This window comes from Propithecus coquereli, unplaced genomic scaffold (assembly GCF_000956105.1).
Source record: "Propithecus coquereli isolate 6110/MARCELLA unplaced genomic scaffold, Pcoq_1.0 Scaffold115, whole genome shotgun sequence".
NCBI classification, from domain to species: Eukaryota; Metazoa; Chordata; class Mammalia; order Primates; family Indriidae; genus Propithecus; species Propithecus coquereli.
The window spans coordinates 2485490-2510313 of NW_012135525.1; the positions used below are offsets into that span (position 1 = coordinate 2485490).

General features: G+C 33.3%; 1 protein-coding gene across 1 annotated transcript in view; it reads left to right on the forward strand.

Moving 5' to 3' along the window:
* RTKN2 (rhotekin 2) overlaps nt 1-24824 on the forward strand; it is a 71402-nt gene that overhangs the window by 24995 nt on the left and 21583 nt on the right. Inside the window, exons 4-7 of the mRNA XM_012657432.1 lie at nt 1463-1516; nt 2893-3010; nt 6451-6648; nt 18294-18388. Coding sequence (XP_012512886.1) covers nt 1463-1516; nt 2893-3010; nt 6451-6648; nt 18294-18388 — 465 coding nt within the window. The remainder of the gene's footprint in view (nt 1-1462; nt 1517-2892; nt 3011-6450; nt 6649-18293; nt 18389-24824) is intronic.

Consider the following 24824-nt stretch of genomic DNA (forward strand, 5'->3'; position numbering starts at 1 on the left):
AAAAAAAAAAAAAAAAAAGTCAATGAAGACATTAAAAAAAGACAAAGGTAAGAGTACTGTAAACTAAAACTGAGTCAGCCATTTACAAAAATCTGGGAGGAACTTTTATTATTTGAAGCTGAATTAAGAAACATAGTTGATAGATTACAAATCCTTTGCCATCTGAACAGTACATAACCATCTGGGAAATAGATACGAGACAGCCACCTTCTCTAGTGTAGATGACATCCACCCTCTCAGCTTAGGCATGGGAAAGGGCAAGGCTGACCCACAGATTGTGGGTGTACAGTAAAGGAAGTCAGCGTCCATGTTCTTTCCCCAATAGTGTAAATAGTTAATGCCACCATAACAGAGCAAGAACAGCTGTGAATAAGAACAGTTGTGAAATGAAATTAGTCAGCAAGTGTGGTCAAGCAAGAAGAAGTGGGATTGTTGACAGGACATCAGCCAAGTCATAATTATAAAATAGTGAAGCATTCCCATTAAAATCAAGAAGAAAATAACAATGTCGGATATGTCAGTATAATTTAACACAGTTTTAGCAATTCTCACTAAAATAGTAAGAATAAAAGATGAAACTGTTGAAAAGGAATAGGCAAATTGAATACTGTTTGAAGATAATAGATTGCAGATTTATAAAATGTAAGGGAATTTACTGAAACACTGTTCGAATTAGTAAAGAATTCAATAAAAGTGGCTGGATTCAAGATAAATATACAAAAAGTGGTAGTTTCTCTTAAGACCAGCTATATCTGGTTAGAAAATATAATGGCAAAAATGATCACCTTTATAATAAAACCAACAAAAAATAAAAACATTAAATGCTCAGGAATAAACTACCTTAACAAAAACATTAAGGTAAATGTATCATGCTATTCTGTATAAAGACAGAATATTAAATAGTTGTCAGTTCCCAAATTAATTTGGATAGTAGAATACTTAAAAACATTTGGGGAGGGAGATACTGACAAAATAGTTCTAAATCCACATAAATTGGCAAACAAGATTAAGATATTTTCAAAAGGAAATATTTCTAACAGTAAAGTATATTATAAAGATACAATAGTTATAATAGTATAGTGTTGGTATTGGGATAGAAAGTAATTGATAAGTGATTCAATGAGATCCATAAACATAGCTGAGGAGTAGACATTTACTTAGAATAGCATATATGATGAATATGGCATCATAAATCAGGAAGAGAAGGATGATATATACATGGAGCTAGAGCAATTATTTTTATAAGAATATATTTTCACCACGTATACCCAAAATTTGTATATAGATTAAATAACTGTTAAAAGTACAAACCATACACAATATCTAGAAAATGTGCTGTTAAATAGTAACACTTTATTTTGGCTTTAATGGTCACAATCCGTTATGCAATTCAGAGGTTCATGTCACTGTAAGAAGTAAGACTTAGCAAAATTATTGTCATTTCTTTTTCCCTTCTTCATAGATATTCGAATACCACTAATGTGGAAAGACTCTGATCACTTCAGCAGTAAAGAACGTGTGTATGATTTTAATTTGTAATTGAAATGTTTTCTTTAGTATATAGTAAATTTGTGATTATTGGGAAAAATACTGCTTCCACACTGAAAGAAATTGATGTCATTTGGCAGAATAAGCAGAATCTTGCTGAACTGTTGTTTTTTGATTTTAATATAAATATGTAGCAATCGCTTGATACTAATTAAGATTATGCATATCAAGTGTACTTTTCGTTGTTGATAGGAACCTGTGCAAGCATAGTAAGTTATGGATGCAGGGTGAGGTGAAGGGAAGGGAGAAGTATGGAACAAAAGAAAATATTTAAGGAAAAGGTAAAGGCAATGTTTCTCCTGTTTGACCAGAATCTAGAAGATCTTTTCTGCCTTATTTTGTTACTTTAGATATATTTAGTGGGATGTAAAAGGAAAGATTTTTAGTTTTTAGCTTGATCTGATTTTTTTTTCCTTCAGCATTTTATGGCTTTATAGATAGAGTCTTCACAAATCCATATATTGCTCAGGTCATAGAAATTAACCTCAAATGATTTCTAGCTGTTAGAGGCAAAGCAGGAAAGATATGATAATCCTTTTGTCTTTCTTGTCTATTATGATGCTTTGTTCCTCATACTTTAAAATCTGAATTGTGTTGAGCATAATTAGTTTTATATGAAGAATTTAAAATCAGGTTAGTGTTTGTTATTCAATTAGGAAATATAATTTACTTTACAAAGGAATACGTGTGGGAATTAAGTAAATCTTTCTGATTACTAAAGAGAATAAGTTTTTCTGAAGAGATACATTTTCTCAATAGTGAGGATTTAGTCCTTTAACCACCTAATACTTTTTAAAACAGCACCAAATTAAAAGGCCCAGCAGCTATGTTTTCTGTCTTCCCATGTCTAATTTTTGTAGGTTTTGTTGGTTTGTTTGTTTTTGTGGCTTCCTCTCTTGCTGTTAGTTTGGTGGAAAATATTTTGCTGTTGTTAATATGCCTCTTAATCTCTTCTAATAAAAAAAAGTCTTTTTCTTAAATAGACTTGGAAACCAAAATGACAGAGGTAATATATATATATATATAATAACTTTGCTATTAATTAAAGCTTAAAGAGTTTTCTAGAAATAAAATTTCTGAATTTGGTGGTTTCTTTAGGCTGCTAAGAGGCTTTGTATTTAACTGTCTTTTTGATACTTCCTTGTTTACTTGTGTTCTATTTGGATAAGGTATTTATTTCTATATACTAAAAGCAAAATCACTATAGAACGTTAAGGATTACAACATACAATATATGGAAATAACCTATTAACAAATATTTAAGCTAATTTTCATTGTCAAGTGGACTTTAATATAATGTCATGATATATATGGATTGTTGCTTAAAATGTTTTTGTTCTCTAGGATCTCAGCGCTATGCCATTTTTTGTTTATTCAAAATGGGAGCCGAGGTTTTTGATACTGACATGGTGATTGTGGATAAAACAATCACAGATATATGTTTTGAAAATGTAACCATATTGTAAGTATTTTTTTAATCTTCAGAGAATGAAAATAATCTAAAATTCTACTTTTTTAAAAAGGAAGTCCTAATTATTGGGTCTTTGAATTCTTTTTGAAGCACTAAGATTTTATAATGGTTAAAATGATTTTGAAAGTTACTTTGTTCAAAAGAAGGCCATGTCTACATTTGCAATTTTCTGATGTAAAATAAAATGGAAATCTTATGATTAGTATTAGCAGTAAATATTTGACTCATTGGATATAAATTTTTAAATTTTATATAAATATTTATAGTTCCATTGTTATCCATTATCCACTAAGTTATGAATAGAATAGAATTTTTTTGAACACTTTGATATAGAGTAAAATGGGGCATAAACAGGTTCTTCCATCTCAGATAGGAGATTTCGTTACAGAAATACTTAAAGAGTATAACAACTTTATAAGATAATACTAAAGTATATTCTATAGGAAAAGCACTTTTGTAAAGTTTTAGAGTGTTCTTTTTCTTATGGTACTCTTCTTTCATGGACTCCAAAACAATAAAAAAAAAATAGGTGATCTTCAGGGCTGTTTTCATTGCCCCTGTTCTTTTACAGGCTCATTTTATTGTGTAATAATATAGAACCAGAATGACCTCCTTAGGTAGCCATAGAAATCATTTTTAACTAACAAAAGTTTTTCCTGGCCCCTTTCAAAGGTTCTTTGGGTCTAAATCAATGTGGGATTTGTATTCTTTTCAAGCTTTTAAAGACACTGCCTTTGTATCTAAATGTTAATAGCTAATAGACTATTAAGACAAAATCAATATACATGTTTTTTGTCATTTTCAGTTATGGACCTAGACAGTTGAGATTTCAGCGAACTAATTTTGCCACTCACGTAACGTTAAAAAAAACTACAGCAAACCGTATTTTGTGACTTCTGGTCCAGTGTCCCATAGTAATAGTATATCATGAAAATATAAAATGCACTGTTCTGGTTTATAAGCAGTAATGCAGACCTTCTTACAAGTTGTACTGAACCAAAGAAATTTATTTAGGGTCCAAAAAATATCCCCAAATGCTTACATAATTGAGGCTAACAAATATTTTTTCGTAAGTTATCTGAATACATTCATTTCCATTATCAACTACTGTTAGTGAATTTTTTTCTGCCAAAATTACCCTGTTAATGGGCTCTTTTCTTCACATCACTTTGCTAATGTTTGTTTTTACCACAAAGACAAAAATCAGATTTTGTTTTGTTTTTTCCCCTAGAGAAAGAACAATACAAGTTAGTTGGGAAGACAACACATGATTTATAATTTTCTAAAAATTCTGTAAATATTTTAAATTATTCTAAAAATAACTGCTGACAAATGTTAATGTTTAAAAATGTGCTTTTTGTTATGATGATTGTTTTTAATAAGTATTCAATATTTATGAATTTCTGGTTTTCCTCTAAATATTGAGACATTTGTTAGTCATTACCAGGAATACTGTATGTTTAAAAGTTGCCAAATAATAAACTGTAAAAATATCTAGAAGTTATTCTTTGGATTTAACTAAACTATAGATTGGCCATTTATATCTTAAAACGTCTGTGCTGCATTTTTAAAATCTCTGAGGCTGATGGATCCTCCATCTGCAGGCAACATCTGCTGCTGATGGACCTCTTTTGCAGTCTTAAGTATATTTTATTATTAGTAACACCACCACAGTCTTTTATGCTAAAGGTAGTTCATTGTGTATGAAAAAGGTAAAGCCAATCTTAGCATTTGCTAAAATTGCAGAATTTCTGCATTTTGGTTTAATAAATTTATACTGAGTACCTTCTACATTCCAGGTACAATGCTAGGGTAAGAATACAAAGATCACCAAGACAGCACCTACCCTCAAGGAGTTCATACTTTGAAGTATATCCCTTTATGTGGTTTTTATGTTTTGTTTTTTCCCCCTATATAACAGTATTCTGAAATGTTGTTTGTAGTTTTAGGTGCAAAAGAGGGGTGGAGGGGCACAGTGGTGAGTAGCCTGTAATTGACTATGAAGAATAAATGAAAACTAAAGTTTCAACAGATTCTGTTTTGGAGGAATAGTCATTTTAGGAAATTACACATATAAATTCCTTTGAAATAGCGGTATTAAAGGAATGACAAGGAGAAATAGTATTGGCAACAAAATGACCAGAGCATTTTATTCTTTCACTTTAAATAATATGCCTATAGATATTGGTTAAATTAAGTTAAGATTGCCCTAGTTATGAAGCTGATAGCTCTGAAAGTCGCAATGACTCTCTTAGTCCATTTAGATACTAAATAAATGGAAGGAGATTCTTTCTCATTAACATATATTAACATAAACTTATTTCAAATGCTGATTTTATTTTATTTTTTCCCATAAACTTTGCATTTATTGAAGAGATTTTGCAGTCTTCTCTGGGCCTCTTGCAACCATTTATTTATTTATTTTTATAATAAAATAAGTTTTATTGAATATATTTGTTTACAATATATAGTATTATATATATTTGTGTATATGTATACAATATAGTTTACAACATAATGTTATGGGACACATATAGATAGTAAAGTGGTTACTAGTTATTATAGTGAAGCAGATCAACAAATCTGTCATCTCACACTGTTACTATTTTTGTGACAAGAGCAGCTAAAATTTAACAAAAGTTCCTAATATAGTACAATTTTATTAGCTTTAGTCTCCATGTGGTATATCTCTAATCTTTTTCATCCTATATATCTGCTGTTTTTTATATCCTTTGACCGACATCTCCCCACTTCCTCCCATGCTACCCCTGCCCATGGTAACTACTATTTCATCCTTTATCTCTGTGTATTTGAGCTCTTTCTTCTATTCCACATATAAATGAGATCATACAGTATTTTTCTTTCTGTGTCTGGCTTATTTCACTTACCATGATATCCTCCATGTCCAGTCATATTGTAGCAAATGGCAAGACCTCCTTTTTTAAGGCTGAATAATACTCCATTATGTGTTTTATTTTCTTAATCCATTCATTCATCCAATTATTTTCATATCTTGGCTACTATAAATAATGCTGCAGTGAACATAGGAGTGCGTTATCTATACTTACAGGGTGATGATTTCATCTCCTTTGGGTATAAACCCAGAAGAGGAATTGCTGGATCATATGGTAGTTCTATTTTTAATTTCTTTAGGAACCTCTGTACTGTTTTCCACAATGGCTGTACCAACCTCCATTTCCACAAACAGTGTACCAGGGTTACGTTTTCTCCACACACTTGCCAGCTTTTATATCTTGTCTTTTTGATAATAGCCATCCTTATGGATGTGAGATAATATCTCATAGTGGTCTTAATTTGCATTTCCCTGATATCAAATGCTGATTTTAAATGTTATGAAAGCATCTAAGGATGTTATAATTCTGTTTTCTACTGAGATAAATTTCTAACGTTATGAATGCCCTTGTTTTTAGTAATGAAGCAGGGCCAGACTTTCAGATAAAGGTGGAAGTGTATAGTTGCGGTACAGAAGAATCTTCCATAACCAATACACCAAAAAAACTGGCTAAGAAACTTAAAACATCTATAAGTAAAGCAACAGGAAAGAAAATAAATTCAATGCTTCAAGAAGAGGATCACGAAACATGCTTGCCCTTCAATTCTACTATTTTGTAAGTTTTCTAATACAATATTTATGGTGACATAATATAATTATACATTTGTGGTATTTTAAAGTTTTGTATGTGGAATGTATGCTTACATTTTAGATGGAAAAACATCCTGAAGCAGAAACAAAACTTGGTTGACATTTACCCAGCTGAAGTATTCTTAATGCCTTACTTTAAAAAGGTAGAAAGTTTGTTGACAGAGTGATTTTAATGCTTTGGAATTCCAATACAGGATGAGTGTCCCTTACCCAAAATGCTTGGGACCAGAAGTGTTTCAGATTTTGGATTTTTTCAGATTTTGGAATACTTGCATATATATAACGAGATACATAATGGGATAGGACCCAAGTCTAAACATAAATTCATTTATGTTTCATATACATCTTATACATGTAGTGTGAAGGTAATTTTATACAATATTTTTAACAATTTTGTGCATGAAGCAAAGTATTAACTGTATTCTGTCACATAAAATCAGCTGTGGAATTTTCCACTTACAGTGTCATGTTGGTGCTCAAAAAATTTGAGATTATGGAGCATTTCAGATTTTAGATTTTTGGGTTAGGGATGTTCAACCTATATCTCCCCAGAAAGATGAAATGTTTTTCTTGAAAAAGGACTACATATATATATATGTGTGGAAGTATTTGCTACATATCAGTCTACTAATTGAATTTCTATATATATGTCATGCTTTATTCTTATGGATTTTTAAAAATATTTTATGTCTTTAACAAAACTACATTATCATTATCACACCTAACAAAATAAAAAATAAGTCCTTAATATCATTTAATATCTAGTCTATATTCAAATTACCCAATTCTAAAAAAGTCCTCTTGTGATTTGTTTGTTCAAATCAGAATCCAAACAAGGTCTATAGTGTTAAATTTAAAGTGAATCTTTTAACTTTCTTTTAATCTATTACAATTTCCTGCCCACTTTTTTCTTGCCATTATGCATTGAAGAAACCAGGTCTTACAAAATTTCTGATATTTTGCATTTATCTGATTGCATCTTTGTGATCTTTTTAAACAACTTTTTCTGGCCTTTATATTTCCTATAACCTGGTAGTTAGACCTAGAGGATTGATTAGATTCAGATTCTCTTTTAGGGCAATAATAATTCATATTTTCATATGTACTTTCTACTACCTTCCATTAGGAGGCTTTGTCCTACTTTTGATAATGTTAAAATTGATCAATGGGTTTAGGTGTTGCGAGCCTGTTCCATCCATTATAAAATTCCGTATCGATCTATTATCTAATGGTTTTAGCAGCCATTGCTGATCATTTCTTATTTCATTACGGATTATAATTTGGTTACTTTCTAAATCTGTCCTGCATTTTTTCTTCTAAAGCAGAATAATGCAAAGAACTTTTTCTCTGGGTACAATTGCAATAAAATTGGTAGAGAAAAGAGAAGAAAAAATACTTGATTCTTACATTCACCAAATTTTAAAATAATAAGTTGATACCCTAGCAATCATGGAGGTGATCAATGTTGTTTTATATAAACACTTGAATTTTTATATATTTGTGTTTAATCTATTATATTCTCTTTGATGCCCAAATTGTTCATCAGTGGGAAACATTCAAGCTGATTTCTACATCCTTTTGACACAACTTGATTTTGATAGCTTTTTTGCTTTCTGACACAGTAAGATGTTCCCTCTTCATCTTGTATTTTTCTGCAGGGGCTTAAATCCCCATTTCTCCAAGGGGCCCTGGTTTCTTTCAGATACTTTTCTTTAAACATTGTGTTCGTTTCTTCACAAATAGTTTTATGTTTATGTTTCTTTGGAACACTGTTGATCAGGCTGCATTCCTAGAATTTCTTTGCTTGTCTAGTAGAGTTGGCTCTTCAGCATGTCAATAACTTTACTGTAATTATAAAAAGCAAAGTATTTTAGGTATAGATCCTGGAAATGTCAATCATCAAAATGTAATTGAATTACTCCTTTCATGTTAGATATATTACATGTGAAATATGCCTTGGCACTCTAGCATAGTGACTTTCAATCTATTTTGATTGAGATTCATGCTAAGAAATACATTTTACATCATGACTGAGTGCACAGTTACATAAGTGGGTAGATTTTATGAAGTAATACTTAACCTAATTACTATTTATAATAGAGTATCGAGCATTTTCTTATTCTATTGTTTTCTGTTTTTAAAAACTACTGTTTGTGAATCACTAAGTTGATTTCATGATATATGTATGAATGGGTCCCAATCCACAGTCTGAAAAACAGTCATAGAAGATGTAAATCTTTCCACTACAAATGTCATTTAAAAGGGGCAAGGGACCTTTAATTTTCTTCTTTAGATTTACAACCATCTTAAACACTTTACTACAGTAAGATTATTTCAAGGATTTGCTGGAAGGTACTTTAATTCAACCCTAAAGTAGTAAGTAGAATTATTTCTTTTTGATGATTAGATAATTCTATTTCCAAGTTGAAACAGATTTTAGAACAGAAAGAGACCTTAGAGGTAACCACCTAGTTTAGTAATTTTAAAATTTTTAAGCAGTGAAGCTCCCTATTTTAAAAAAATTACAGGACTAGTAATTTCTACTATCCAACTAAGTGATACCTTGGACAAGTTACATTTTTCCTTGGGCCTCAGTTTTCTCATATGAAAGATAAAGATGCTTAGCAACAGCCATTTCTTTTAGAAAGCTCCTTAGAGACATTTCTAGGGTTTCATGCACCTTTGAAGCATGTAAATACAATGAATGGACTTCTAAAACAGTTTAAAATTTCATTGTTTGGCAGTGAATACTTAATATTTTTATTCTGTTATTTATTACTTGTGTCACCCAAGACATTAATTTACTATCCGAGTTTTTGTTTTTCCCTCTGTAAAATGGTACATGGCAATAATAATGATAATAAAATAATATCTATAGGAACTCTATAGGATCATTATGAGATTCAGTAAGATAGTTCATGAACTTGGAATAAAGTAAGCATTTAATAAATGTGGCATTATTTCCATTATTTTTATTATTTTTACTGTTCCCAGACCAGTACTTTTTCTAAGCCTTTTTTAAAACTCACACTGAAGTCTTCAGTGCAGAAACTGGACATAGGATTATAAAACATAGCCATATCTGTTTTCACTTATAACCATGTTTATAATTTTATAGGAGAAGATCATCTAAGTGATGTTAGGACCTATCTTTAACCAATATTTCTCTTTGAAGCTTAGAGGCATTTTTGAGAATAACATTATTGTATATTAAGCTCTTTTTAAAAGAGACAGGTATATTTATCTTAAGTGTTCATTGTCCTATTCACGTTTTATCATTCTACTTGGTTTATTCCTGAATCTAAACACTGATTTTCTCTATGAACATTTCCCATGAAACTTGTATGCTATTTGCTTATTATACCATTAAAGTTGGTCAAAAGATAAGATAAAATATTTTACACCATTTCACCAAATCACGTTCTCCTAATACCAGCATTCTAATAACCTTCTAGTGTGAATCCAGTTATACTAGGTTAACTCATAGCCCAGGACTGCTCTTACCTAATACTTCTTTAACTGACCACTTCAGCACCATGATAGGAGTTTGAGAATAGCATTAGTAATCAGCATGCGTAAGGCGATCAATTTTGTTTAATAGTGATCTACATCAATGTGATGATTTCTTATATAGCTTTCAGTCTTTAACCAAAATGGTCACATATAAAACAATACATATCTTCCCTAGTAATATGACGTGTGACCAAATATAGCTGTTTTTCCTGACAAGTGTGCATTTTTTTAGACTACCATTTAAACTAGTCATTTATTTTTTCATAACATTCCATCTCCTCCAAAAATGTTATAACAATTGGCCTATTTGATAGAAAAAATGTAGCTGATTAAACTTTTGGGAACTCAATATTAGGGTTGGCTAAAAGGAATGAGTGTAATGTTTTAGAAAGAAAATGTTATCCTGACAAGAATGTTTTAAAAGTGAGGTCATTGTTGGTTTTGGAAGCACTGGCACTGTGATTAGTCATGGTTTAAAAATGAAGTTACTTGAAATACCATCATAAAGTATTGTTTGATCTGAAAGAAGACAGTGAACATTTTTGGTAATTTTTAGTATGCTCCCTAATATGATTCATTTATTCATTTTATTTGTGGAACTTAGCACACTAAAATTCCTTTAACTAGATTTTCCCAGTGCCTCTAATAGCTGAATTATTAATAACTATTTTATGTTCCTTGATAACTATTTAGTACATTATTCTTCATTGTATAAATATCCATCATTTAAACAATCATCTTGTGAAAACTGGTAGAATTGAGAGTGATTATTTTACTTGACAAAAGATGTATTAAAATTTTTAAAAATAAGCCACCATACTACATTTTAAATAAGATTGAAGTTACAAAACAAGTATCCGAACACTTGTATAGAATAAATGGATTATTTATGTTTTTAGGAACAATGTTGTTAAAGATAATGCAGTTTATAAACATAACTAAGGTATTATTCAACTACTGCATATAATAAATTATTCATTTAATCGTCTTTGAAATGATTATTTAGCAGTTATATCATATGGTACATTCAAAGGTTAATAAGTCATGGTCCCTGCACTCAAAATTTTTTGCAGTAAAAATGTGGTCACTATGTATCTGTTTTAACAGGAAAAGTATCTTAATTTTAAGATATTTCTTAATGAGGTATAAAGGCAGTATGGTGTAGTGGGGTTCCTTTTTCAATATACCTCTTGCTAGCTACAGGCAAATCGTCACATTCTCTGAACATGAGTTTCTTCATCTGAAAATGTGGACCCCAAAATATCTGCCCTGCCTACCTCAAGTAGTTGTTTTGAACCTTAAAAAATATATTGCTTGTCAAAATGCCTTAAACTGCACATACTGGTTTGCATGCGATTGATTTTTAGGGATGGTTTTCATCCTGTTACTACTTAACCACGTTAATTATTTCATTAGAAAAATAATATAAACTTGGGAAATAGAAGCTAGAAGAGAAAAAAAGTAACTCATCGTTCAACCATTCTAAACCACATACCTTTTATCATTTTGAGCTGATATTTTCCAGTCTTTATGTACTTATTTTAATGGCCACACCATCTACTGGTTGGCTGTATCAGTTTACTTAACATTTTTAGAGGAAGTTATCAATAACTTTTTTTGTATTGTCATTTTCAGATGTGTCACTCACTGGAAATAGAGGTAAATGTCTTACATATTTACCTTAAATTAGTTAAGGAAAAAATATCTCAGTCACAATCATTTCTTAAAGCCTGAGAAATATTTTAAACGTATGATTTGGTCATTGCATAATTTTAGCCTATTCTGCCCCACAAATTGCTTTCTAAACATGCCACTTTTCTAATGCACCCAACGTAAATGCACAGCCTATAACATAGTTTCTTTCTGCACACGCTAATAGCATTGTTTTATATTCCACCGTAAATTGGAATGACTCTTCCTAAGGTGAAGACTACTCAAATGTTTTTGGTGTTCAGTGAGAATAAATTACAATGCCACTCTTAACATAAACTCCCAAAGTTTCTTCATTCTTTTTCTCTCTCCCACCATTTCAGATATTTTTCTTGATGAACTGAACATATATGTGTCAAGACTAATACAGGTGTTAATCTATCTAATACTTTGACCTCTCAGTTTCATGACCTCCTTGCCTCCAGTGATACTGTCCTCTCATCCATTTCAGCCACTGCCTCGTGATTGTACCCTAGATCTTGCCATTACCAATAATTGCACATCATCTGAAATCTTTATAGTAGGTATCCAGTCACTCTCTCTACCCATCTCCCAAATTCCCACCTTTTTCCTTCAGTGCTCTGACTCTACCTTAGCTTAGACTACATGATTCACCATTTAATTCTTTCCTAGCATCTCTCTCCTTTTGTTATACTTACCTTGGAAAAACTCCAGTCTTGGTTAAATCTCACTTTTAGCTCCTTTGCATCTACACTGATGAGAAATAGATGAGGAAGCTGGAGAAAAACAGTCATAATGGTCTCACTTGAGACACGTGATCGCTAACCTTAAGTGAGTTCTCAATATGACTGAGCTATTCTACTGTTTCCACAGCCCTCTATTTTACCTCTCTTCAACGTAATTATTTCATGTTATTCTCTCTTTTCTAATCTCCTGTATCCCCTCTCCACTCGTCATTCGTAGCTGATGACTTTGTTTCATATATCATTAATATTATTGAAGTAATCAGAAGAGAACTTGAGTATCCTCCATCCATCAAATCTACCAGCTTACCTGCATCCGTATCTGTTTGCTGTTTCCTCTCTTGTGAACTGCCTTTGCCTCATCTAAGGCCCATCTACTTGTACACTAGATCCCATCTTCTCAATTATTCAGAGATAGGCTCCTGCACATGTTTCCTCCTCTCCTACATCATCAACTTATCTTCTGCATCATCCCCGCAAACATATAAACATGGTAAAATACCTCCCATTTCATAGCGATCCTTTATAGAATATAGTTTTTTATATTCCTGTCTTCACTTCCTCTCCTCCCATTTTCTCTTGACCATTTCACTTAGCTTCCCTCATATTACCCCCATCACATCCTCAGAGGTTTCTTGTCAGAGTCGACAGTGATCTACATGTTGCCACATCTGATGGTCAGTTATTGGTGTTCTTCTTGGACCTTTCAGCATTAACACAAATGATCACTGTCCTTGAAATAATTTTTTCCTTGCCTTCTAGGATATCACTTTCTTGGTTTTTCTTCTACTTCCATGACTGTTTGTTCCTTGCCTATCTCCTTTGTTCATTGTTCTTCAACTTAAACTGAAATAATAGAGGCCTTGTGTCCCAGTATTTGGTCCTTGGACTTCACTTAATTTTCTGACTTTCATTAAATTTCATCTATATACTAGTAATGTCCAAATTTATTATCTCCACACCTTTTCCTCTCCTAACTCCAGACTCATAGATACAGCTAGTTACCCCATAATGCATCTAGGTATTTAAAACAATCTCAAACTTACTTGCCCAAAACTAAATTCTCACTTCCTATACCTATTTCCCTCTCAGTCTGCCTCATTTCAGTTAATAACAATTCCATTTTTCTAGTTGCTTGAACCAAAAGCCTTGAAGATATCCTTAATTCTTTCCTTGTACATCCCATGTTCACATTAAGTCAACTTTGAGAATACATCAGGATTCTTTTTTTTTTTTTTCCGAGACAGAGTCTCACTCTGTCACCCGGGCTAACCTACTGTGGCATCAGCCTAGCTCACAGCAACCTCAAACTCTTGGGCTCAAGCGATCCTCCTGCCTTAGCCTCCCAAGTAGCTGGGATTACAGGCGTGTGCCACCATGCCTGGGTAATTTTTTCTATTTTTAGTTGCCCAGCTAATTTTTTTTCAATTTTTACTAGAGACGGGGGGAGGGGTGTCTTGCTCTTGCACAGGCTGGTCTCACCTCAAGAGATCCTCCCATCTTGGCCTCCCAGAGTGCTACGATTACAGGCGTGAGCCACTGCTCCCGGCCAGGATTCTTACCATTTATTAATATCACCACTCTACCACAATTACTCTATCCCAGGTATGTAGCAGTTATTGCCTAGTCAATTGCAGTAGACTGCTAGGTGGTGTCTCCATTTTTACTCTTGGCACCTGTGGTCTGTTCCCCACACAGCAGCCAGAGGGATCATTTAATTATGGTATAAGTCAAAAATCACAGAACATGCCTCTGCTCAAAACCCACCATTTGCTTCACATCTCACTCAATAAAATACAGTGTCCTTATCATGCCCTACCAGGACTGCAGTGTATAGTGTGTGCCCCCACTTACCTTTTGGGCATCTCATATTACTCTCTCTCTCCCTCACTGTATTGTAGCCACACGGGTCTCCTTGTGGCTTTTCAGACATACTTAGCATATGCTCACCTTAGCCTTTATACTTGTTGTCCTCTGCCTGAAATACTCATTCTTCTGTTCTAATGGCCCATTTCTTTCCTTCAGGTCTTTGCTTGAACGTTACTTTTTGCTGATAGACCTTGCTCTCCTACGTTCATCTGAAATAACACTCTTCCATCACCTTCGTTCTCTTACCATGCTTTACTTAGCCTCATGGACCTGATAAAATTATATATTCATCTGTGTGTTTTTCTTCTTTTATAAGAGAGAAGGACTTCTCCCCGTTACCCCCTCCCCCCATTTTGTTGATTATTGTAGCCTCAGCACCTAGAACAGTGCCTGCTAAATGCAGGCAACTCTATTTAGTGTCAATAATCATTTTCTGAAAATAACATATTGTGCACTAAAATGCTAACAGGGAGTCTATATCCCATTATCTTAATTGGGGAAATTTATAATGCTTCATCAATTTAAAACTCTCATCTAGTTCTCTAAAATATAGTTCCACAAAACCTATATGTCAGGGACAAATTGTCATGTTGAGATAATGCTTAACAGGTTGCACTCTGTTAACCAAACAACTAATATGATTTTATTTATTTATTTATTTATTTGGAGAAGGGCAGGAGGGGAATGGGACAGGAAGGGAGACAGAGAGAGGACTAATAGGATTGTTAATCCCCAATTTGTATCCCGTAATAGTTACTTTTCCATTATACTTGCTGTTCTCAATTACTTTCTTTCTTCACAGTTTTTTTTCTAATACTTCCTTAACTTTTTTGGGACTCATTGTGTAAACACTAGGCAAAAATAAGAGCTAATTATGAAATCCACTGTAGAACTTGTTCAAGATAAATGAGTAACAGCAGAGAATGTTCCACACTAAGTATGAGGCTTGTGCCTCTCAGTTCTAAGCAGCAGTGGAGATTTATTGATACTTAGTAAACTTTTCAAAAAGTCTGACATGATACCAATTGTATTCAGAATGTAACTTAAAATTTTATGTATGCATTTTGTTGTAGAAATTTTATGTTGAGATTTAAAGACAAAAACATAAATTAAAACATTGAGTATTGAGATATATCTCTGGTCTATAATGGTGATTTATTAAAAACCAATAGGCAGGGAGTACCAGTCTAAGGAGTATGCTTTTATTTATTGAATAGGCTCATGTATGCGTTGCATACCTACTAATGTATGCATGTTTTTTTCTTTGTAATAAGAATTTTATTAAAGAGTTAGTAAGAGACAAAGGAGGTTTGTGAAACATACCACCTGTCATAATTAATAAAAATTCCTGTCAGACATCAATCTTTTCTATATCTGTCTGTCATTTTTTTTAACATACTCTGATGTTTTGCATTTTGACCTTTAACTGTTTTGGAAAATAAATAGTAAAACCAAGAAAAGTAATGAAATAAGATTACTAGCACGGCAAATACAGTTGTTATTGAACAAAACTTCACTTTTTATCACCACAGAAAGTACCAGGATATGAAATTCGTCACCAGAATTTCTAGATATTTTGGCAAGAACCCCCAAATCTTTGAAGTAGATAGCCAGAAGGAGGAGATTCATTCTGTCAAAAATAAGCAAAGCTGGACACTAGCTAAAGTGGTAAGGGTAGATTTTAATCAGTAATGTACTATTGCAATAGGGAGGACAGTCCAGCAAGAACTGCGCTCAGCTTTGATTTGTGTGGAGAGAATTGGATGTTTTAAAGGGAGAATGAGGAAATAGGAAAGGGGTGAGCTGGGCTCAGTCAGAGAAGTAAAAATTTCCAAACAGTGGAAAGGTACTTGGTCCATGTACAACCATCTGGACATGCTAGCTGGTACTTAGCGAAGTTAGGCTGCTACCCTCCCACAGAGATTAGGAGACAAGGACCCTTTCTTCAGGTGTTCTGAAACAAACAGTAAATTCTTTGGACAGCCTTGAATTTTCTCAGGCAGGCACTTTAAGAGAGTGTAAGGACATCCTAGGAATGCACGCTTAAGCTGTTGGAGACAACGTTAGTGTTCTGTTGAAGTCTTTATAAGCCATGGTTGAGGTCTAGTTGAGAAGAGGACTCAGGAACCAGGCTAGAGTTTCATCAAGAAGACAGTCTTTGTTCCTGGCAAATTGATGTAAATCAGATCCTATCATTCCCCTTAACAACTGTCCATGACTTCTCATTACTCTTAAAATTAAATCCACCCTTCTTCCTGGGCTCACCAAGCCGTGGCCTAGGTGATCTAATCCCTGCCTGTATTTCCAGCCTTGTGTTGCACCATGATTCCTTCTTGCTTGCTGCGCTCCAGCCGCACTAATTTACTTTCAGCCCTCCCTTTGTACATGCTGTCTCTTTGTTTGGAACACTTTCCTGCATTCTTTGCTTGACTAGATCCTTTTATGACTCTCTGTTACCTCCTTAGAGAGATTTTCCCCAATTCACCTATCTAACGTAGGTCCTCAGTTTTCTCATCCCCTTTGTTTCTTTCAGAGAAAAAGATGCATTACAACTTGCAAATGCTGGTATTCGATTTATTCCTCTGCTTACTCTTTTTTTTTTCTCTTGCCTGCACCAAAATATAATGCTGAATCTTGTTTACAATTGAATATCTATCTCCTAGCATAGGACTTGGCACATTTTAGGTGTTCAGTAAATATTTATTGAGTGAATAAATGGAGAGCCTTCAGAAAAACATTTGTGTGAGCTAAAACAAATAATTTGCAGATTTTATTGACCAAATATCATAAATAAATATACTAAATTGATTAATAACATTGACTATAAATCTGTCATCTATAATATCTCAAATTTTTTGTGGTAGAGTATGTATAACGTAAAATTTACCATTTTAAGCATTTTTGAGTATACAGTTCAGGGACATTAAATATGTTCACATTGTTATACAACCATCACCATCATCTAGAACTTTTTCATTTTCCCAGACTGAAATTCTGTACCCATTACGTACCGGTTCCCCATTCTCCTTATGCCCAGCCCCTGGCAGCCACCATTCTGCTGCATCTCTGAATTTGACTACTGTAAATACCTATTATAAATGAAATCATATAGCACTTATCCTTTTGTGACTGACTTATTTCACTTAGCATAATGTTTTTCATGGTTCATCCATGTTGTAGCATTTGTCAAAATGTTCTTCCTTTTTAAGGCTGAATAATATTCCATTATTATATACACACCACATTTTGTTTTTCCTTTCATCCCTGGATGGACAGTTGGGTTTTTTTCATCTTTTGGCTGTTGTGAATAATGCCACTGTGAAAGAGGGTATACAAATATATATTCAAGGCCATGCTTTCAGTTCTTTCGGGTGTGTACCTAGAAGTAGAATTGCTGGATTATATATTAATAGTAATTTTATTTTTAATTTTTTGAGAAACCACCATAATGTTTTCCATAGCAGCCACACCATTTTACATTTCCACTGGCAATGCACAAAGGTTCCAGTTTCTCCAAATCCTAGCCAACACTTGTTATTTTCTGGTTTTTTGTTTGTTTTACTAATAGCCATCCTAATGGGTGTGAAGTGATGTCTCATTGTGGTTTTGATTTGCATTTCCCTAGTGACTGATGTTGAGCATCTTTTCATGGTTTTATTGGCCACATTTATGTATCATCTTTGGAGAAATGTCTATTCAAGTTCTTTGCCCATTATTAAATTAGGTTTATTAATTTGTTGTCTAACATCTAAATATTTTATGTAATAGAAAACATACAAAAATACTTAAAACGTGTCTTCTTTTTCACTATTAGTGGTGTAAAGTATAATTTGCTAGCTCATACTACCCTAACATTGGAAAGTGCTGATGACAATTTCAAGACCCATAATCTGTCTATTAATGGAAATGGTAAGTACATTGTATATTTTACTTATTACATTTATCTATACATATGTGATGACAGTGATAATTTCTAATTTTAATATTTTCACCCCAAATGCATATTGGCTTAAAATAATGTAGGCATGAGTGATTCTGTGAATTCTTTCAAATTTGTCTGTCCCCTTTCCGAAAAGGAATATCCTTTCCCTATGCTGAGATTTGTTTTTGAGGCTAACTTAGAGCAGAAAGTATTCAAGTGTTCTAAATCTTTATCTTTGACTTAAAATTGAGGACTTCACCACTCTTGTAGCTGGAAATTAAAGACCTATCATTTTAAAAGTTAAAATCAAGGAAATCAACCCTTCTGTTGATAGGAAGCAAAAGATATAAAAAAGAGAAGATAGGGCCAAATTAGTCCTAACCCTTTTCTCTATGTATGATAGTGGTAGTTGTGTTAATAGTTTATCCAAAAGAAATATATAGCAAAGTGAAGAAGGGGGTTAGGTGATTTAGGAAGGTTTGTAAAACTTAGCATGAGCACTCTCTACTCTTCCAGATTATTTTACTTGTGATGAATAAGATAGAGCAGTGTTGGTAAAGTAGTTTAGAAATACGATTTAGATTATTTACTTCTGTTCATTTTCTTAGGCAAAATATATAAAAATATGTAAATATACTATATTATACTTGCTGTTGTAAAGATGGGTAGCTATGTACTCATGAGATTGATAATTTTATACCTACCAGTGTTTTTAAAGTTTCACAATAAAAAGATACATTAAAAATAGAGAAGAGTTTGTGAAATGTACAGTTTAACAAATAATTGTGAGATGAATATCTGTGTAACTACCTGCACATCAAGAAATAGAACATTGCCACCACTGCTTTCCCTCAGTTACCCTAGGTGTACATATTTCTTTGTACTGCCTGTATCTTATACTTTACATCTGGGATAATTTTTCTTTCTGTTTGAGGTTTAATCTTTAGAATTTCTTTTAGTACGTTCTGCTGGTATCAAATTTCTTGGTTCTTTTCGTTTGTTTGAAGATGATGTTATTTTGCTTCATTATTGAAACATATTTTTTTTATAAGATATAGAAGTTTGGCCATTTTAATTTTTTCTTTCTGAATATTAACAATATAATTGCACTATTTTCTGGTTTTTATTACAGGTTGTTGAAAATCATTTGTCATTGTGTTACCTCTATGAATGTAATCTTTCTTTCTTTTTTTTTTTTTTTGAGACAGAGTCTCACTCTGTTGCCCAAGCTAGAGTGCTGTGGCTTCAGCCTAGCTCACAGCAACCTCAGACTCCTGGGCTCAAGTGATCCTACTGCCTCAGCCTCCCAAGTAGCTGGGACTATAGGCATGTGCCACCATGCCCGGCTAATTTTTTCTATATATATATTTTTAGTTGTCCACATAATTTCTTTCTATTTTTAGTAGAGACGGGGTCTTGCTCTTGCTCAGGCTGGTCTCGAACTCCTGACCTTGAGCGATCCACCCGCCTCGGCCTCCCAGAGTGCTAGGATTACAGGCGTGAGCCACTGCGCCCAGCCTGTAATCTTTCTTTTTATTTTCTCTTTGGTTTTGTAAAATTTCACTGTGATATATTAGGTGTAGAATTTATTTTTATTTATGCTGCTTGGGACTCCCTGAGCATCTTTAAACTGTTGACTGATGTACTTCATCTGTTTAGACAAAATCTCATCCATTTTCTTGTGTTTCTCCTCTTGTATGCCCATTAAACCTATTTTGGTCTTTCTCATTGTATCCTATATGTTTCTTGCCGTTTATGATGTAGTTTTCATCTTTTTGTCTGCTTTTGGAAATATTTTTATGACCTGTCTTCCTTTCTCTTATTCCCTCTGTAGCTGTGTCTGATCTACTATTAAACCCATATGCTAGGTTCTTCATTTTAGTTATCATGTTTCTCAGCTCTAGTAGTTCTATTTGACTTTTTCAAATCTTCTATGTCACTTTCTATACACTGAATACGTTAATATTATCTTTTATGTTTTTAATAAAAGAGTAAACATAGTTATTTTATAGTCTGTGTCTAATAATTCAGATATCTAAAGTCTTTCTAGGTCTTTTTTTTTTTTTAACCAGTTCTCACTCATGGTATCTCAAGTCCTTGAATGTCTGGTTATCTTCGTACACCTGTCCACGTAATTGAAATTTTGCATATTAGGAATAAATTGATGCCACGTATTTCTGTTTGCTTCTGGCAGGCACCTAGAAGGTACTATCAGTCCAGTCCCACTTTATGCAAGGACCATGTCTGAGTGTCTCTGGACTCCTCCCAACCCAAACTCTACTCCCAGCCCCAGACAATGGGAATCTGGATAGCAGGGTTGGTTTACATGTAGTTCACCACTACATTATTGGTGATCTCTTTGGGATATCAGCTTAGTATGCAGAGAATCTCTAAACTGATCCCTTGGGCAGACCCTGAACTTCGATTTCTCTTCTCCTTCCTTCATCTGGCAGGAATCATTAAATCATAAGTTCAGATTTGATGGGATTGATAAATGCTTTCAGGGCAGACTTAGCTTCTGTGCTCACTTAACTTGGTGGTTTTCATTAATCTTCAGGTTTGTCCTGGAAATTTCTTATAGTCTTGTTTGGGGAATATTTTTATGATATATTTTATTTGGCATTTTTAGTTTTCAGAGTGGAAAGATTGGCCTGAACAGTCTGGCCTGCCATCACCACAAACGTAAAGTCTGCAACAGTATTTGCATCATCAGTTTTATCAGGAAATCTGATAAACAGTTTATTGTTATCCTATTTTTGTCAATTCTCTAGAATTATTAGTACTGCCACCATATGTTTAGTGCCTATAATGTGCTAGAAACTGTTGTAAACTTTTAAAGCGGTTTTTACTCTTAACACTGTGAGATGTAGTTATAAGGAAGCATTATAATAAAGTGATTAATAGTGGAGATCCATTGCTCTTAGATTCATATTCTAGATCTACCACTGGTTAGTTCTGTGACCTTCACAAGGTCTTCATTGTATTATCATTTACATTTTACAGATGGGTAAGACGCAACTTAGAGAAGGTAACATGCTAGATCACATAGCTAGCAAGTGGTCGAACCAGACTTTAGGTGGTCGACGACAGGCTGTGCTCTTTGTGCTGTGCTTTACTGTCAGGCAGGATTACTATTAAAGTACCCAAAGACCAAAACATTATGATGTGTGAAGATAATGGAGTTGATGAAAGGCCCCATTCTTTCAAACAAATCATCTGAAAAGTAATAGAAAGGAATAAAATTCACAAAGGGAGCATCAATTTTAGCAGCGATTCCTCAGTTGTCTTCAGTGTCCTGTAAGATATTACTGGATTCTCCTTCAACAGAATACTCATGGGCGAGTAAGCATGGAAGCTATGTGTTACAGCTCTCTCAGAGAAACACAATACTACATATTAAAGACTGTGAAAAGACCTGTGCATAAACCTATACAACCCAAAAACTGTTAACATTGGAACATGTAGATTTCACAGAACAGATTTTAAGAAACACCAAACTGTGTGCTTCTTTTTATGTAATAGGTATATTCCTAAGAAGTATGTATAAATCAAAATTAAGTCTTTATGTTAATATAATGGGTTTTCTTAAATAAAGTTATGCCAATATCTACCAAATACTATAAAATTAAGAGGAGATACAAGGTTTTGAAAAATTATAACTCAATTTAATTGTTCCTGTTATTGAAGGAAACAGCCCAAAGGGTATCTTAAGCTTTATATTTGCCATCAAGAAATTTTTATATTTTTTATAAGATAATGAAACCACATTATGAAGACTGACTCACACAGAACTGAGATGTTATCTGCATTCTTTCTTCTGCCTATTTTGTTTTGTTGTCGTCGTCGTTTTTAATCTCCTTTTTGTTCCCCATTTGAAACTATGGATGAATTAGTTAAAGCCTTTGTTTTCTGTTTCATTTCATTTTGTGCTCATACCTCCCTTAGTTAGAAAAGAAAAATTCAGTATTTTGATTGATATGTTGCACATGGACTGAGAGGCAGCATTGAAAAATGGAAAGGGTGTGGTTTGAGGAGTGAGAGTACCCTGGATATGAAATTATGAGAAGCATCTATTATGTGCCAGATACAATGGTAGATGTCATATACACATTATCTTATTTGATTTTTGTAACAGCCCCCCTACTTAAGATAGGTGATATTTTTTAAAATGAGAAATTAATATTCAGATAGGTTAAGTGAGTAGCCTAGATGCCGTATTTCTTGTCAGCGGTATAGAGAAGCTGTAACTCTACATTTTCTTCCACAGTGGTCCTGAGCTGTAAAGAAACCTAGGTTAAAAGTAACAGGTGATTGCTGGATATGTGGGAAGGACATCCATTATTCCTCTTCAAGGACTACAGTCAGGAAGGAATTAATTTTCTTGGCATGCCGTGAAATCTGAACTTATTTTACCAGACAAACACATTGTTACATGTGGTATTTAAGTTCCAGATGATTATTGATTGTACAAACTTATGGACTGGTCTGAGAATCTAATCATCATTTATGATTCTGTTTCTTTAGGAAGTTCATTCTAACTTAAAAACAACTAACTTACAGATACTTAGAACATAAACCAGTCATAAATCTGAGATTGCCTATATTTTTAAAAATTTGCTTTCAAACTGTATAGATCACAAAGTTGATTTTAGCATGTATTACTGAGGTGCATGCTTTTGTAGAATTTTTATTTCATTTTCTGCCTATTTTAGGAAAGATAACTCATTGTTTTTATTTGTGTCTGCATTTTGTAGTCATTGCATGTACTGTGTTTGTGCATTTATTTCTCCCAGGTCAAGTACCTTTCTTTCTAAAAGATAGCTTTAAAAAGATATTAATAAAAAATTTTGAATAGTCTCAGAACATTTGTTTTGTGCTATTCTATAGTAGAATATTAGGTAGGGAAGTTGTTTAAAACTTTGCTTTACTTTGTACTCTTCATTTAGGCTGTTCTTTTTCCTTTAACTGGTACCAAACATTGGCTACCTTGCATCTATGTATTAAGTAGCTGTATTTTTACTAAAATTTTTTTTTTCAGAGTAACTAAAGCTTTTAGGTAAATAATAGTTACAGCCAATGGCTATCCATTTTATGGGTACTACCAACAGAAATGCATTGAAAACTTTAAAAATCATTTTTGTACAGTCCACTGTGAACTAAAGATCATATGTTAGGTTTTTATTTATACCCTGATGCACAGAATAAATTACTTAATGCTTTCCTCCATACTCATATGAAAGCTGTATACCTACCTGCATACTACATCAAAGGAGTGTCTTAATGTTTTTTTAAATAACTTTTTAAAACAATCTGAAGCTTGTAGAAAAGTTGTGAGTTGAAAGTCAAGATTTTTTTTTTTTTTAATTAGAGATGAGGTCTTGCTATGTTACCCAGGCTGACCTCAAACTCCTGGGCTCAAGTGATTCTCCTGCCTCAGTCTTCTGAGTAGCTGGGACTATGGGCATATGCCACCATTCCCAGCTTACATCTCCAGATCTTCCCTCCCGCAAAAAAAATATGAGAGCAAATTGTTTACATGAGATTCTATTACCACCAAATAAGTTAATACATATCCCCTATTATCAGGGCATTTGCTTACATCATCACAACTCTCCAAGTCAAGAAATGAATATTAATGCATTACTAACATCTAATCCTCAGCCTCCATTCAAATGTTGCCCACTGTCTGAATAATGTTCTTTATGGCAAAAGTTGACCCTTGAACAACATGGGGTTTGGAGTGCCAATTCTTGCACAGTCAAAAATTCATATTTGAATTCATAACTTTTGACTTTTCCAAAACTTAATTACAAATAGCCTACTGTTGACTGGCCTTACTGATAACATAAATAGTCGATTAACACATATTTTGTATATGTATTATATACTGTATTCTTATAATAAAGTAAGCTAGAGAAAAAATGCTATGTCTTCACATTGAGTAGGCCGAGAATGAGGAGTGGGGGGATTGATGTTGCTTTCTCAGGGGTGTCAGAAGCAGGAGAAAATCCACATATAAGTGGACCTATCCATTTCAAACCCATGTTGTTCAATGGTCAAATGTGTGCTATTTCTTATTAGAGTTTCAATTTATACATTGATTTATTTATATCAGTAGAAACTCACATTTTCTATTTTTCAGTGTATCGTAATGTTAATACCATTGTTTATTTTGAGGTTCAAGATATCCCCAATTTAGCCAATGGGAGCCCATTCAAAATGGCTCTATGTCTTTTTGACACACCTCCATCATTCTTTTGAGCACTTCCATGCTTTATGGCATATTGAGATATTCCAGCTCATCATGTACTTTCCCTCCCCCATCCCTGGAATCAGCCATTTCTCCAAGGAACCCTGGATGCCCTCTGACTTGACTTGGGGCTCTGACACACTGTTGTTCTGAGTCTAACACATGTGTAAATA